Below are 17,705 nucleotides of genomic sequence, written 5' to 3'. Positions count from 1 at the left end.
ACTGAATAAATAAAATAAATGAAAACTTCCGCTTCCCAAAATACAATGGTTGCATGTAAAGACCTCAAAATCTGCGCATGCGTCTTAAGGGGGGAATGTTACTTCCACATGCCTAAACCAGGAGCGCTTCTGAAGGTCATTTAGCTTGTGATCTACAAGCACGCGTGCATTAGTTTTCAGCCTACCCTTGTAATTGCTACTTTTGTTTGCAAAAGAATTAATAAAATTTAGTGACTTGGGATAATACCAGGAGGAATTTCGAGGTTGAGTCATTAAATGCCATTATGTAGTTCACGGTCAGCCTTTCTTTTTTATCCTATTATATGTATTTCTTGCAAAATTTTGATGACATCATTGCATTTTCCGCAGGGCAAACGGAAATAATAATTGACGTAAAAATTGAAAAATATCGAGGAAACGTTTACTATTAATGTATTTGTAGTGGTAAGAAAGGAAAAAATAGGCGTTGATCTTCTGATCAATCAGCGATTCAGTAGATTGCATTTTTTTTAACTGATCACATACGACTATCTCAGGGAATTTCCAAAAACATATTTACATCAATAATAATACATACAACAAGTTTCAGATGGCGATAGTCTTCATCCGCAGCTGTCCGGATTAGTCTCGCGAGCCGTGCGCTAGATTGCTAACACACCAGGAGGCACTGTTTTTGATTCTCGTCTATGGTATAAATGTTTCCCTACTAGTTTTAGTAAAACGCGAGAGAAATATTGTAAATTAAAATGTGTATTTCTGCTATTTATGGCAAACACGCATTACTATTTTATGCCCGGAAACCTGCTCATGAATCTATTGATAAGAACTTATAAGGACCGAGTAATATGACAACACCATTATTCATTCAATGGCTTGAGATAGGATTTGTGAAATATTTATCATGAATTTGGGCACCAACGCTTTAATCAGAGCGTTGAAATCACCGATGAAATGGCCCAAACCGTAGTAGTGTACCTGTAGTACTGTATTCTGTAACATTATGTTTCATTGGTATCAACCAAAGACAAAGCTAGTGTTTTCATCACAAATTTTATTTGTCGATGCTATGGAGAGATATTGCACGGAGACCTTTAATAAATTACGAAAGTACTTTCTTTTGAGTAACCTAGAGTTACCATGTCAAGGCTGTAATCTACAACAAAATGTTTAGGTAATTGATTCAGCAAGATAGTGAATGCGTTTTAATAAAATTTTTCATACATAAATATTAGTGATAAAAATCGAGTTTTAATTTCTACAATGAAACGAGTTCTTTAATAGTTACAATATAATGGTGCTAATTGCAAATACATTTAGAATTTCATATCAATTAATGCTTGAGCACAAATATTTCAAATGAAATATTTGCTAAATACGAGGGTAGGCTGAAAACTGGTGCACACGTCATCACAAGCTAAATGACCTTCAGAAGCACTCCTGGTTTAGGCATGTGGAAGTAACATTCCCCCCTCAACACGCATGCGCAGATTTTGAGGTCTTTACATGCATCCAGTGTATTTTGGGAAGCGGAAGTATGGAGACGTGTTCTAGTGCTACGTCAACGCGAGTTAAAAAGCGTGCTGTTATCAAAATTTTAACCGCAGAAAAAGTTGCCTCTACTGAGATTCATCGTAGTTCAAAGGCTATTTATTGTGACAATGCTGTTAAGAGGTCATCAATTGATGGGTAGTAAAATTTCGTGGTTGCGAGCCTGGAAAAGCCAGAATTGTTGATGAAACACGCAGCGGACATCCAATCACTGCCACAGACGATAAATATTGCAAAATCGTCGAAGATTTGATTCAAAATGACCGGCGAATCACTGAGAAGCGAATTGCAAATCATATTGGTCGAGTTTGTCGTGTTAATGGAAGCCTGGCAGCAATAATCTTGCAACATTGACAACGCTCGTCCACACACCTCATGCCTAACTGGAGAGGCTCTGCGAAACCTGAAATTTGAACCGAATCCACACCCTCCTTATTCCCCCGATTTTCTTCCTCAACTCAAGAGATATAGTAAGGGTAATCATTACACCTCGGATGATTAGGTGAAGGAAGCTGTCAAGTCCTGGATTCGAGAAGAGTCGGAAGAGTTTTTCAGTGAAGGAATGAAAAAACATGTTATACGTTGGGAGAAATGTGTTAACCTTGACGGTAACTATGTTGAAATATAAATATATGATTTTGAAACTTAAGTTTAAGAAGTAGTACTTATAAAGATTTGTACTTTGATTTAATTGCTATTGCCCGATCTTGCTATTTGTTTTTGTTTGTAGTCTACAAGCGTGTGTACATTACTTTTCAGCCTACCATCGTATGATTGAGTCAATTGTACATGTTTTTAATTAATTCAAAAACATAGGAAATTAGCTTCCTTCTAGTTGTTTTGAATGTACGGTCTTCCATTTCAAAGGTTAATGTGAATAGTGTTAGCGGTTTTATTTCAAATATCTATTCAAATTTATTCATTTTAAAGTAATTTATGAATTTACATTTTCGAAATTTGTCCTAAATTGCTGGTACTAATTTGGAAGTATATTAACTGAACTATATCCATTTACGGAAAGAAACCTTGAAAGATGTAATTTCCAAAATAAGTGTATTGTCGGCTGCAACTCTTATCCATTGAGGCAAAATTTTGTATACGAAGATACGAGCTTATTAAATACTGGATATATTTTTTCGGGAATTTTTTTACTTATTGACCAACAACGATATAAAAGATATGAAAAAGTGTGCATAAATATTCTTGAATTAAACTCTGTCGCCAGTATATCTTCAAGGGTTTTTAAATGAACTTTAATCCGTGTAAACCCCTAAACATGCTTTACCTACGGAAAACTAAAATAGTAATCCGAACGAAACTTGCAAATTGAAATCAGCATTATCTAACCCACTCGCGAAGTTATTGAGATAATGATATTTTTTGGATGTCGAGTTAAATAACTTAAAGGAGTGTTTAGCACAAACATTATCTAAGGAAATATCTATTTCTTTGTTTAACAGGAAATATGAAAATAATTGATGAGCATTACTTCAAACGGAATTGAGAAACGTTTTTACCTGCATTAATAAATGCTATTTGGTTTCGAATAATTACTTTTATCTGCTTCAGAGTATTAATTTATGTTCCCCGAAGCTTTGATAATCGTCTGTTCTGCCTTTTCACTCATTCTCGTTTAATCCCGCACTTATTTAGTTGAATACTAGCAGTGAATATTTAGCACCCACAGACCGAAACCCGTGGCACAAATAGCCCATTTGCTTCGAGTATTCGTGCCCAATTTTAATTACCGCAAGTGTTTATCAATCATTAATTAAATTTCTCCGACGTAACAGATCTAAATGATCGCCGGTCTTAATTACAGGGAGCGGTCATAAATAGTTCATTGATGCGAATCCCATCTGCAACCAGCCTTGGGCGTTTTAAAAACCATCTCCAAACTTTTGTCCGATGTTTCCCACTGGGAACCATCCCACGCAGGAAAACAAATAGAAAACATTTGCCGAGAGTAAAATTAGGTGGGAGGGGACTTCGTGAGATCGGAAAGCCACGACCTTTTCCTCCCAGGGAAAACTTTCGAGATAGCGCTCCTCCCCACTCACCTGAGGGCTCTCTGGCGCCACCCCTTGGGAAAAGGTCATCACACCCGGCGCAGTCATCAGTACCAAGGACGTCGTCACGGACCACACCAATCCGCGGAGTCGGGAGGCCCCCGAAACAGTCGCAGTCATCGTGAGGCCTGGAACCCACCTCCCGGCGGCGACGAAGGGCAACATGCAGAGCACGGCACACGCGAACCTTGTCCTTTTTCTGCGGCGACTGCACCCCCCCCCCACCCTCTCTATTATTGAACAAAAAAAGATTGTTTCCCACACTCCTCACACACGCGGTCACTGCCGGTTTGTCGCCGTCGTCGTCCGGTTTTGATTTCACCGGCGCGGTTGCGTAAAACTGGCGGCGGGTGGGTTTGGGGGAGGGGGGTGGGTGTGGAGTAGAAGAGGGGGAGGAATAAATTAAATGATAGCAAGATATTGGCAGAATTGGTTGCTCGGCGGAACTTCCACTGGTGTAAGAGTCATTGACAACAATCCCCAAATAAAATAATGATGGAACTGCGCATCCGCGCTCATACCTGCACCACGTAATTAAGGAAAGGGACGATGCTCACTGATATCACGCCTTGGGATCACCAGGTGGCGCACGAGGGGAGGGGAGATGACCCGTCCCAGCCTCCAATTTGGCTCCTCCCTCCCGGATTGAGGGGAAGGATGCTTCTCGTCTTCCCGAAACAGATGCGATCGACGGCGCGTCGTGGACCGAACGGAAAAGCGCGCGATGGACCGCCGACCGCACTTCTCGCTCACGTCCTCGTGCATGCGCCACTGCGGGCGTCGCTGCTCCCCGGGCGGGCGATCGGACGGACGAAAACGGTGCCCGAACGAAAGCAGACTTTTCTTCCCCCCCCCTTCCGTGTGCCAATTGGCCTTTCCCTCTAACCTCTCTCTCCCCTCGAAGCAGCTCCTCCTCTTCCACCGTTGGCCCTCACTCGCGGTTTTCTTTTTCGCCCTCTGGCAGCCGTCGAACTCAGTGACACCTACACCGTTCGTGATTGGACTGGGAACGGACTATCGGACGAAAGATACAGGTAGGGGGCGAGAGTGCTGCAGTCTCTTCCTCCCTCCCTCTCTACACCACCTCTTCCCCTTCGCTCTCCCTCCCTTCCCTCGGAGGAGGGTAACACCAGAGTCTTCTTCACTCCGTCGGCAGAGCACGTGTTCTTCTCGTAATCTAAGCCGATGCCGTGGATGTAACTGGGAGAGGGAGTACGAGGATTCTGTGGCGGGGACTTCCTAGCAAGACGCCGTCGTTCGTCCAAGCGCGACCGGGGATGTGCGGCGTCTCCATTCTCCGAAACACTTCAGCTCCCCCCCCCCCCCCCCGCATCAACTCTCTCCCCTCCCATCGCAACGCCTTCGTGCGCGCGCGCGGGTGGGCGGGCGGCCGGCGCCTAGCCGGCGTCTCAACGTGAGCGCCTCCCTCCCCCCCCCCCTCCCTCGCCTCGAACGACCCACCAACCCACTCGCCTCTCGCAACCCGCGTTTTCGTAATCCCGCGTGAAAAAAATTAATAATTTCGTGCGCGTGATTTATGCGTCCGCGTGACGTCTGGGCAGGACCCCCGGGGGGATGGATCTACACGATCGGTCACCTCAAGAGCCGAAAGAGTTGCCCAAGTTTAGGATTCGTCCGGGCACAGGGGAGATTACCGATTCGAGGAAGATGAAGCCCATTTCGCGGATTTTTCTGTCGCACCTTGACTCCGTAACTCATGAATCTGTTTGCGAGGAACGGGAAACTCTGTTGCCTTTAACAGAGTTATCAGTTCCTCGCGAACTTTAACTGTTCATTCAATTGGAAGAGAATAGTGAGTGCCGTACAAATACGACGACCATGTGCACCATTTTCCTCGATTCCAATCGATCGAAAAATCGAGGTCCCGCCTCGCAGTGATCTCCGTGTACGAAAACATGGACTGGAGCGACGAAAGACTTCATTTCAGTCGATATTTTCCGGGCAATGTTTCCTTCACTTCACTCCTGTTTTTGGCTAAGTCCTCAGAAGTCATCTGCCTCCCTTTTATCGTGGCTCTTGCCGAAAAGCGAAACGGGATGCCGAGGTACTCGAGAGCGAACCTCGGCTCTCTGCTGCAGATCTCGATATGTGCGTATTCGAAGAGCGGCGGTGGTGGGGAGACTTTCGCGGAAGTACGGTCGGTCAGTGCCGACGTCGTGTCGGATGTGACGGCGGATAGGGAAGGGCTCACTATGTTGTGGGGGGGAGGGCGTGACTCGAAATCCCCCCTCCCCCGCCCCATTTCGGTTCCCATCTCTCCCCGTCACAAGCAGATAGCGGCGGCCGCGGTCGAATAAGGAGACCGTCGAGTTTTTTTACATCCAGCGGCACAACATTTTTCCTAGTGTCGCTTCCTCCTCTCTTCAACTCTTTCTCCAGGATTTTGGTCGGGCAGAAACTTGGGTGGTTTTCACAATTTTGATGGCTTAGCAACACGTGTTCCTAGGGAGGATGAACATTCGTTGAAATCTTCTCCACTTAACCCCTCTTCTCCGAGGAAATTAAGAATATGGGACGCTGGTCCGAATGGCCATGGACTTTCAAATGGAGTAGGCCGTCTCAAAATGTGTGAGTTATGTCAAAGGAATTCGAATTCTTCCGAAATAATGTGTTAATATATCTTTTTACAATCACATTGGACATACGATACGTATGTATGCCTGGGCGATCTGAAGTTCATGATTTTTTACTATTACCTCACTCACATAATTATAATTAAGGCATGGGAATTCGGTTATTTTTGCCGTTAGTGTCATTCCCCATTCGTGCGTCAAGTCATCAAGTTAAGACGCTAGAAAATATAACCGCATGCCAGAATAAGATTTGAGAAGCTGTAGCTTTGCAATTATCGATTTTTTTACGATATAAATTCTAATGTCTGCGACACTTGGCAGGACTGATTTGTAACGAGCGAGTGATTTTCTCGGAAAAAGAATTTAACCAGAAATTAAAAATATTGTGAAGGCATGTTTGTGCATGATGAATAGTTTTCAAATGCATCAATTTTCAGAATTATTATGATTTATCACGGATGATAACTTTTATATCTTAATGTGTGTCTCAGAATGGGTTCATCAGCAATTTCTATGATTGAGGGAGGCATGTGATATGGCATGATTAAATTTTACGATCCACTTTATTGAGTGTTCAAAGGCAAGTATTTCCATTCATCGAGTGGGTTCTCGCCTTTGCCTGCGGTCGACCTCGCCTCATGGCTCCCCATTAATGTTTCCATGTTCCTATTAAAAAATCAGCATTATTTGGTATCTCCAGTCTTCAGTTAATTCAACCGAACTGAGTCATAAGCTGTCTGGTATAAGTGAAATGCTAAAAATGCAAAGGAGATGATTTTTTAATTAAAATAAAATTTCTAATGGGATTTGGATATTTTGAATTTTCCCTCAGTGTCGACCGTAAGGTGAAATAAGTTGTGAAAATTGGAACAGCATTGGTAGATGTTACTCTTGCATGTTTTTGTGTGGAAATGAAATTAATAATAACCAGTCATGGACATTTATTCGAAAGTGGAAATCTTAATTGTCAGCGTTTTCTTTGTCAGGATGGATTACGGATGGAATGGTTTCAGGCGATGCTCACTCCGCCATTTATTCAGAACGGTGGAACCTCATGTCTCTCTGGAAGGTCGTCATCTCATTGTTAGTCAGCGCAGCGGAAAGGGTGAGTAGCCACGAGATTATTCTTTTCCTGGCAGTTTGGCATTGGTTGACAGAAAATAAATATTTTCTTATCTTTAAAGAGTCAAAGGTTTTATTCAAACACTCCCTCAAATAAGTACAATATTTTCCGTCAAGATAAATGACAACTCTGCCGTTAAGGTAGATATTTCATCGTCCTCACATTAAGTTACTCTACGTAGTATCAAGTGATGTGAACAAGTGAAAATTGTTCGTCTTAGAATTGGTACGCAATGTGTAGGTGTGTAGTACTTATTATGGGATCGGTATGGTGCGGTTGCTAACGTACTGGCTTCCCAACCAGAGGTCCCGGGTTCGAATCCTAGAGATAGATATATTTCAATGGTATCCCGATCCCTACTTGAGGTGCTTTGTGGAGAGCACTTTTAGTGAGTGCGTCGGATGGGATGTTAAGCCACGGACCCCATAGGACCTTCCCTTAAGAGTAGCCTGATAGAGTCGCATCCATTCGTCCCGGAAATGTACTACATGCTCTGGTATTTTCCGGCAAGTGTTGTGGTTGGGATTTATGGATTTTGATGGGGAGATTCTTGTCTCCATCCTTGAGGAATTATGAGCCATCGCCGTAGACATTACCATCACTAATGGCATGTTCCACCTTCTCTGGGGTTATGCTCCGCATATATGCAGGTTATTGCGTTAAATGTTATCTATGTATGCATGCTATGTATACCTGTATTGCGTTAACTACTATGTACATTTGAAATGTTATATTGGCATTGATAAAATTCACGTAATTTAATTAATGAATAAGGTTTTGATTACTACCTTGCGTTCTTGTCGCAAGACTTTCATGACTTCATCTAATGTTCAGGATGTCCGAGGGTGGTCCCAGAAGTACCCGGCCCAACAAAGGAAACACGAACATTTTGGAAAATAATGTATTTATTTTTCAACATAATCTCCTTTCAGCTCTATTAACTTGCCCCAGCAATGTTCAATAAGTTCAATGCCCTTTTTATAATAAGAACTGTCTTGCTCCTCAAAAAAGCCATCGACTGCCGACATCACTTCTTCACTGCAGGAAAATCTTGAACCATCGAGGCATTTTTTTAATTTTGAGAACAAATAATAATCCGACGAGGCAAAATCTGGTGAATGAATGGTGCATGAGGTAGCAATTCATACTTAAATTCATGAATTTTGGCCGTTGCAATAATGGATTTGTGAGCAGGTGCATTGTCTTGATGAAACAACAACACTTTCTTCTTTGCCAAATGCGGCCGCTTTTGCTTGATTTATTCACTCAAACGTTGCAATAAGTTCGCATAATACTCGCCGTTGATAGTTTTTCCTTTTTCAAGATAGTCAAAGAAAATTATCCCACACGCATCCCAAAACCATGACCTTTCCTGCAAATGAAACGGTGTTCGCCTTCTTTGGAAACCGTTTTCAATTCGTTTGTAATGATTGTTCTTTTGTCTCAGGTGTCAAGTAATGGACGCATGTTTCACCCATGGTTATGAAACGGCGCAAAAACTCCGTTTTGTTGCTGTGAAACTTTGCTAAACACTCAATTGACGCATCTTCGCGACACCCGTTTTGCTCGAGTGTGAGCAAACGCGGCACCCATCTCGCACAGAGCTTTCTCATGCCCAAACTTTCAGTTAATACTAACGTACCGCACTCTTTGATAGCCTTCTATGTTTGCTAGCTCGTGCACTTTCAGTCGACGATCATCCAGCCACATCACTTCGTGGATTTTCTTCACCGTTCCTGGAGTCGTCACCTCATTTGGTCGACCAATGCGACCGATGCTCGTCTTGACAGGTCTCACGGCCTCGTTTAAACTCTGTTAACCAATATTTTACTGCTTTAAACGAAGGAGCAGACTCACTCAGAGTAGAATCCAGTCCAGCTTTTATATTGATTGGGCTGAGGCCTTTCAAGTAAAAGTAATGCATCACATGACGATGTCCAATTTTCTCCATTTTCGCAAACCCACTGAAGACGTTCCCCATTGATGTCTGCCAAACAAATACTAAACAACGTGGCGTCTTCAAACTTGAAATATATGCTCTCTATAAGACTGCATGCTTTCTAATACATTGATATTTTTCAAACAACTATCGCCATCTCTAGGACAGGCCGGGTACCTATGGGACCGCTCTCGTATACTGTTCAACCCGAGAATAAGTAAGTAGACCCTACTGATTTCTCATGAAAGATGAAGAAGAAAACCGTTGACCGTAATCATAAATCATCCATGTCTTGGTTTTTGGATGAAAATACAAAATGTATCGGATGATTTCATGGTCATGGTTACGAATTCTCTTTTTTATTTGCATTCATATTTTCTCGATCGTTTAATAAGAAATAGTTATTTCTGCCTAGCTCATCTTCTTTGCCTATGCAAATCATTGTCGATTACTTCGCAATATCTAATGGGAAGACTAATTAATGAGAAATTAGCAAAAATTGAAGCAGAATTCATTGAGCGATGAAAAAGTAGAATGAGAGGAAGAGGAGAGGTCGCCCCACTTGAGTCTCCTAACATCTCGTATCTAGGTCGACAAATTGGTGGCATTTTTCATCTTGGGAATCCCGCGATATGGCGAAGTCCTCTAACCTCCAGCACTTGTAGGTCCAACACCACTTCGATGGCATGGAGCGTACTGGGCATGAAACATGTAATACTTAGGATGTTCCATCATTCACGCATCTTCGGAGTAACCATAATTAAATTTACTTGGAGAATCTTGCTTCGCGAACTCAGGATTACTCTCTGCATATGGGGGGTCGTGGATGCAAATAAGGCTACAGGAATTACTTCTCCGTAATGCAATATGTATTATGGTTTCCCGCGATATAAAATTAAATATTTGATTCCCAGGAAAATGTCAATGATGGCATAAAAAACTTCATCTCAGTGTGTTTTCACGGAGAGAATTCACACCTAATCCTCACGGAGGTTCGCCACTCTGAGGAATGAAAATTATGTTTTATGTGCATGTATTCGCGTTCAAAGATGGAGGAATATCCTGATTCCACGTAAAATGCCTATCCATAAAGGTGAGCGTCTTCACATATATTATCGAATGCGTTTCGTAAAACATGAGGTTTGAGTTTAAAATCAAAATTGTGTTTAAAATCAATCACCGTAAAGGAAACTACTGATTTGACAGCAAGTGTCTCAAGGCCGAGTATCCTCTTCGGATTGAGGCATGGGCACTCTCGCAACCTAGCATACGTGGTGTGCATGTTATATCTCAAAGGCCTTCTTTTCCTGCACAATCCACTCTCGAGCAACACTCTTCTGCTAACACAGTACTAAGTGTAGGCTGACATATCCATTTGTAACAGGTGAATATGTGATTTAAAACAGAGCACGCTGACGGAAGTTTCCGTACAATGGAGAAATTTGGTGAATCACAGAAGTATCTCAAATAAATGGATGTTGTTGAAGAATATTTGATTAACTGCTGAATTTTTCAATCATAGTCATGGGTGAACCTTATTGACGCTCAGAAGTGCCTGAGTTGTCCTAAATACAAATGTCAGCGTTATAATCCTTTTTTATCCCATGTATTCTGTTTGGGAAAGCCCTGCAACGTATTCGTAATCTCCAAGATGGCACACACTTAATATACACTTTTCCAAATCATTCCATAAGCCTTAAGAAATTGTTTTAATTGGAAAAAGTCAAACTTATCCTAACGGCGGAGTAGAGAAATTAGGCACGAGGCATAGTTAAGAAATAGATGAATAGTTGACTCATGATAAATAATGCATGATGGAAAAGCAATTAACTTCTTTTCGCCAGGGTCTATTGGCATCGGGATGCGAACATCCCTTTGCAACATCTCGCCTTAACATTGGAAATGATGTTCATACGACATGCTGCCAGAAGCGGTAATATAACTAATTCCTCGTGGTGCTGCAGAAGCTATTTGCTTGACTCATTGCCATGCGATGCATTCGTAATAGCATAACCACATGACGGAAAAAGTTTTCACGAAGCGTCTTGATCGTCACCCGTCCCACAACGAAAGAGAAAGCAGTTTTTGCGCTTCCTAGGCGACCGTCTATTTTTATTGAGCTTGGTAGAAAAAACATCGACAAAAAGTAAGCCCCACATGAAATGCTTACGTTTCCCATCAGGAAGTGCGCAAAAAAGAGGGGCAGAAAGAAGCGGATGGCCATTGAAACTAGCCCAAGTGAGAATCCTTTTTTTATTCCATGCATTGACTTGGAACGCCAAACTCGTTTGCAACGCGATTCGCTTCCCTGCGGTGAACGTGCTGCATCCCTCCAACGGACGATACGTCTGCACATATCTGGGACGGGGTAGTCGCCCCTTCGAGCTTCAGTCGGATTCCGGTAGCTATAACTTCCATTTCACGCATACATAGACACCATAAACACAGTAATCAACCCGAAGGTCGGTTTAGTAGGTGATGGTAGAGATCACCCAGTACTAAGCCCTATACGGCGTGTGAAAATTCACACATCAGGGTAGGGGGGCCGGTTCCTTTCCTTGTGCCAGTTATGGTTTCCCAGGAAGATCTGGTACCCGAAAAATCACATAGCTTGGGTGGAGCTGCAGGTCCCCAGACTAGGAACGCCACACTCGTTTGCAAAGTGATTCGCTGCGCTAGGGAATTGAACTCAGCCCCCTCTGATCAGCAGTCCAAAGCTCTACCCCTGGACTACCGCGACCCATATATATATATATATATATATATATATATATATATATATATATTATTTTATTAGGTAATCTACCGGTTAAAGTAGGTTTTTGCCTGGACATAATTACTAATTAAATAATTTGTGGCCCCTAGCAAAACACAACATCCTACTCTACATCAGGTCCCTCTTCAGCTCTGAGTACTTTCTTCCTCCCTTCATCCCGTCCTACATCCGTATCCTGTTCCTTCCCTTTCCACGTTTGCCCAACATTCTCCCCTCAATTACAGTCTTCAACATCCCGCTGCCGGTCAATACCCCCTTCATCCACTTTTCCTGCCTCCATTGGATTGCTCCCAACAAACCCCTCTCTTCGCCCACCATACCAAGTACTTCCTCATTTGTTTTCTTCTCTGTCCATTTCACCTTTTCCATTCTTCTCCACACCCACATTTCAAAAGCCTCCAGTCTACGTCTATCCTCCTGCTTCAAAGACCACGTTTCCGCGCCGTACATAGCTACGCTCCATATCAAAGTTTTTACGAGTCTTTTCTTAATATCCATGCTCAGCGTCCCTGTCATCAACTCCCTCCTCCTTCTAAAAGGCTCTTTGCCAAGCGCAATTCTTCTCCTTACGTCCCTACTACTTTGAACACCTAACTACATCCGGACCCATTTCCCACCCGCACCTGCGCAGTCTGAGACATGTACAGGAAGCGGATTAGCCTCCCTTCCCTCCTATCTATTAGTCTATTCCTGTTTTCATCATTATACTGATTAGTTTCTCCCAGTTCACTCTATCAAACGCTTTTTCGAAATCTACGATACAGGCAAATACCTACTGGTTGTGTTCTATATTCCTCTCGCTTAATAATCTCATTACTGCAATGACATCACGCGTCCCTCTGCCCTTCCTGAACTCGAACTGGTCATCCCCTAAGTAATCATTTACCCTACTCTCTATCCTATTATTTATGATCCCTAGAATAAATTTAGCTGCGTGGGATATCAAACTTATCGTCCTGTAGTCCTCACAAGTTATAGCCTTTACCTTTTTCGGAATAGGAACTAAAACTGATCTCAAAAAGTCTTCCGGCCAGATTCCTTCCTCATAAATACTACGAATCAGCGCATAGAGCCTCTTCCTCCCACATTTTCTTAAACATTTCAATAGTTCCGCGGGAATGTTATCCACCCCCACGGCCTTATTTCGTTTCATCTCCCTTAATGCCCTTTCTATCTCATTGTCTAGTATGCCTGGACCTAAGCCGTCTTCCTCTACGTCATATTCTTTTTCAATATCTTACTTTGTTGGTCTAAGTTCTTTACTATGCAGCTTTTATATATGCTCCTTCCATCTCTCTTGGATCTTTCCTGCGTCAACTATTACCTTACCGGCCTTATCTCTAACTGCTATCGTTGATCTCCCTTTCTTACTTCCCGATAAAGATTTAACTATGCTGTAAAGCGCACCGATTTCCCCCTTCCTCAGCAGACTTTCCATATTCTCGCACTGCGTCTTCCACCATGCTTCCTTTGCTTTATTTGTTGCCCGCCTCAATTTATTGTTCAATTCTTTGTACTTCATTTTGCCTAATTCTGTATTTATATTCTTCCATTTTCGCCGCTCATCCATTTTTGTAATCATCTCATCCGTGATCCATGGTTTACGAGTCCTTTTAGCGTTAACGGTTCCAATAGTGTCTTTAGCGGCTTTAGGCAACCCTTTCTTGGTACTTGCCCATTTTTCTTCGATAGTACTTAGCTCTTTACTATTCTCCATGATTTTCTCCACCGCCTGTTTGTACTCCTTCCTTTTCAAACCATTCAATGCTTCTACATTTTATTTTCTAACCCGACTCCCCTGCCTTATCTTTTTGAAACGGACGCTACATTTCATAACAACTAAATTGTGGTCAGAGTCCGCATCCGCTCCCAGGAAGCTGTGCGAATTAATCACACTGTTCCTAAACCTGTGTCTAACCAGAATATAATCTAGCTGATACCTTTCTGAGTCACCTGGCATTTTCCATGTATACCTGCGTCTTTTATGGTGTCCAAACCAAGTGTTGGTGATGACTAACCCCTGTCTCCTGCAGAACTCAACTGCTTTCTTCCCGCGGTCATTCCTTGTGGCTAAACCGTAGTCCCCGATTTCGTCACCATCTCTTCTTTCGCCTACCGTCGCATTCCAATCCCCCATCACTATCAAATGTTTCCCTGCAGGAACACACGCGATTATGTCCTATAACTGATCGTATATCCTATCGACGTCTTCTTCCTTATGGTTGCTCGGTGGCATGTATACCTGTATAATAATCAAGTTCGTCGGTTCTGCTTTTATCTCAAAGAGTAATAATCTATCTGTTACCTGCTCTATGTTGACTACGCTTCTTCCTACCTCTTCATTTAATACTATGTCAACCCATCGTTGGCTCTCGTCCCCGCCGCTGTATATTATTCTATAATTATCACTCCAGTAATCCCCGCTATCCTTCCATCTCACCTCGCATAGACCTAAAATATCTATATTTCCTCTTTCCATCTCTCGCTTAACATTCTCCAATTTCCCTGTCCTCATCATTGTCCTAACATTCCACGTTCCTATTCTAACTAATGTGGTCTTCTTCTCCTGCGTCTTCTGTCCTGCTGCTGTCGGTATTTCGTTGCAAGGGTTTCGTGGGATGACGACCGCGGAAGCCTTGCCTCCCCCACTGACGGGCACGACACACGGCCGATTGGGCCGAGTTCCGTAGTTGCCTGGACTCAAAATCTCTGTTTTGTCCATCATGTAAATCTTGTGAATGATAATTGAGGTGGTTTCCCATTGCCTTCCTCAATAGTGTTTTTAACGTGACACCATCATTTGCTGGCCGCCCCACTGGGGTCAGACGCCATTGCAGCCGCCTCACTGAGGAACAGACGCTGCGTGGACTACCTTTCGTCTGGCTCCTAACCTTCGACCTATCTGGCATGGGTGACCCTACCAGGAGCAATTATTATTACTCCCGTCAGCACAGCTCTAGGGGTCATCGGAACGGACAAGCCCTTCCAGCACGTCAAGTTTGTAGTCCGGGGAGAGGATATATATATATATATATATATATATATATATATATATATATATATATATAAATATATATATACATATATATAGTAAAATACACAGTTACACACAATATAGAAACAAAAAAAATTACTTCTATATCTTATTATTACTTCTGATTACTTCTATAACTTGAGATGAGGACGGATTGTTTCCGTCGAAATATCAAGAAAATACGTGTGAGTGTTCTTCCTTTTTTTTGTGTTTCTATATTGTGTGTTACTGTGTATTGTACTATTCGGCACTTCCGTGTTACGTCTACGAAAGCATATATATATATTTATGTAGTTGGGCGACAATTAAATAAGTATGGGATTCGAGAATGATGGTAAGATACAGTACGAGTAAACTTCTCTTGGAATAATTTGATGGATGACGTAGGAATTGATAATTTCCCCATCAAGTCACTGTACGCAATAAATCTGCTCGTGATACCTACGAATATGGATTGCCAAAGAACGTAAGCTTCGCAAGACCCTAAATCATTTTTAAGTCTCAATTTGTACCTTCTCATTGATTGAGTTAAAAAGTGACCGTTAACTCTAAGTGTACCACGCAACCGTTCCACTTTAATGTAAAATCTAATCAATTTGAAATTATTTTGGCGGACATTATTTGAATTGTTATGGACTTATCAGTGTCAACGAGCCTCAACATCTATTAACCGCTCTGCGATCTATCCCCCCGCTTTCACTACCGCGTCTCCATTAATGCATGACATTCCATTTTTGGTGCTCCTTCCGTGAATTTATTTATCTCTTTTTAATTTTGTTCTCACACTTGAAAATAGCTTTTTCATTGCACTCTTCGATGAGCTATCATGGATCCTTTTTGTTTATCATTGTGTCGTGAGTCATTAGGCTGTGAACGGGTTTTCAATCGGAGAATTGGTTTACTCTTGAAGCTTCTCTTCTTGCTCCCTGCCAAACTTTTCTCTTCTTCGTACTTAAATGCGCTCATGGCTTTCAATACCTTCTTCCCGTAATTCATCCTCGGCTTGCTTATTATAATTCTCCCCCTCTGTGTCCTACAATTGTCAGCTTCCGTAGTCTACCGAGCCTCAGGATGGATCCAACTAGTTGCCCTCTTCTTCTTAAGAGTTTTCGTAATTAGCCTCCCTATTCAATTTCTCTTTGAAGTGTGCCCATCGTCATTTTTCCTCCCTTTTTACCCGTTTCATATTTATCATTAATTTGCAGCATTGCAATTCATTTCCCAATAATAGAATCTGGGTGGCAAAGAAGAATTTCTATCAGAATACTTCCTGGGTTCCAGCTGGCAAATAAATTCTAAGCAATGGGCTTATATTTTAAAATCAAAGTGTAACCTTCGTCAGATAAGAACGAGGTAGAGCGCCATTCTTCAAGATTTTTATACTTTCTGCTAAAATTATATTTTAAAATATATTTTTATTAACCTTCCTCAAAAATATTTAAAAATTACCCCAATTCCCTTGGATTCCGAACAGGTTTCACTTTACCGACCGTATAGTTTCAGGCTCAACTTCGGGGCAACTTTTTATTTCGGAGAGAATCCCAGTCAAGGCGAATGATTTTTACACTCTGAAATTGCTGCATAGAAATGATAATTAACAATTATGATTTCCACCATATCACTGGTTTAGTGGAAATCTCAATTCTTAATTATCTTAGGTTTTAATTTGTTGAATAAATATAATATGAAATAAAAACAACTCCAAACGATATTTCTCAAACACTTAATTTAGTCTTTCACTATTATTTACTTCCTTAAATGTAAGTTTTTGAAAAAAATTGGTTACCCTTAGAACCGTCGTTCACGCATACTGCTACCTTATACCAAAGTCTTGGTCGTATGTTTGGTAGTTTGGTACATGAAAGTACGCCGTATGCTTCTTGATTTTTTACCCACCCAATCCTGCACTCAATTGAAACCAGTCCGTTGTTTGGATTCAAAGGTGGCAATGCTTAAAGTGCGTGACTTGCGCCAGTCTGGACCCAAATGCGTATTCCGGCCAATCTTCTATAAGCAACTCGCTTAGTTTTCTTTATATTATTTAAGTCAAGGCTTATATCATCTCAGTCATTGCGAAATAATTTTTTACAAGTCAAGTCACTTCGGTAATAATAATTTTTAATCCATTTTTTATTTTCCGTTAGTATTATACATATCAAGCATGCAAAAAAGTGTAATAAAAGGCAATTCCATTGGACGCATTGGATTTTTAATCTCTAATGTTTTCCTTTGTTTACATTATTTATTTTCGGATTTATGGTTGACACTGTCATTCGGATCACATGATATGCCTGTAAAGCTGGAATGGAGAGAGTCGTAACTGTTATTCCCTCTTCAATGCACTTTTAATTCCTCTTCTCCATTCGGCATACGTTTCATAATCGCATGAAATAAACATGGAGTCCCTGAAAGCATTTAATTTGGCCGTAAACTTCTATTCATTGCTCTCTCTTGAACAAGCGAGATTTTCGGAAGGGGAAAGAGGATAGGAAAAATTATTGCAAGGTAAATAAGTCTGTGCACGATAGAAGAGAAGCACCAATGCGTTATCTGAAACCAAGTAATGAGGCTTCGTCATACCCAAGGCCTCTCTGCAGGTGTTGCTGCCTTTCTGCCTAATCC

The 17,705-nt window shown here is 41.8% G+C and overlaps 1 protein-coding gene across 4 annotated transcripts in view; it reads right to left on the bottom strand.

Moving 5' to 3' along the window:
- The window catches only part of LOC139689918 (inter-alpha-trypsin inhibitor heavy chain H2-like), a 50,621-nt gene extending 45,740 nt beyond the window's left edge, over positions 1-4,881 (bottom strand). For all 4 annotated transcript variants that reach the window (XM_071587042.1, XM_071587043.1, XM_071587044.1 and 1 more), the window contains exon 1: positions 3,609-4,881. In XM_071587042.1, the coding sequence (XP_071443143.1) occupies positions 3,609-3,782 (174 nt within the window). In that variant the 5' untranslated portion in view covers positions 3,783-4,881. The remainder of the gene's footprint in view (positions 1-3,608) is intronic.
- Positions 4,882-17,705: the final 12,824 nt, after the last annotated feature.

The sequence above is a fragment of the Hetaerina americana genome, unplaced genomic scaffold, assembly GCF_022747635.1.
Source record: "Hetaerina americana unplaced genomic scaffold, ioHetAmer1.1.p SCAF_29, whole genome shotgun sequence".
NCBI lineage: Eukaryota > Metazoa > Arthropoda > Insecta > Odonata > Calopterygidae > Hetaerina > Hetaerina americana.
Note: the sequence above shows the minus strand (reverse complement) of the source record. Positions and strands in the feature narration are given on the sequence as shown.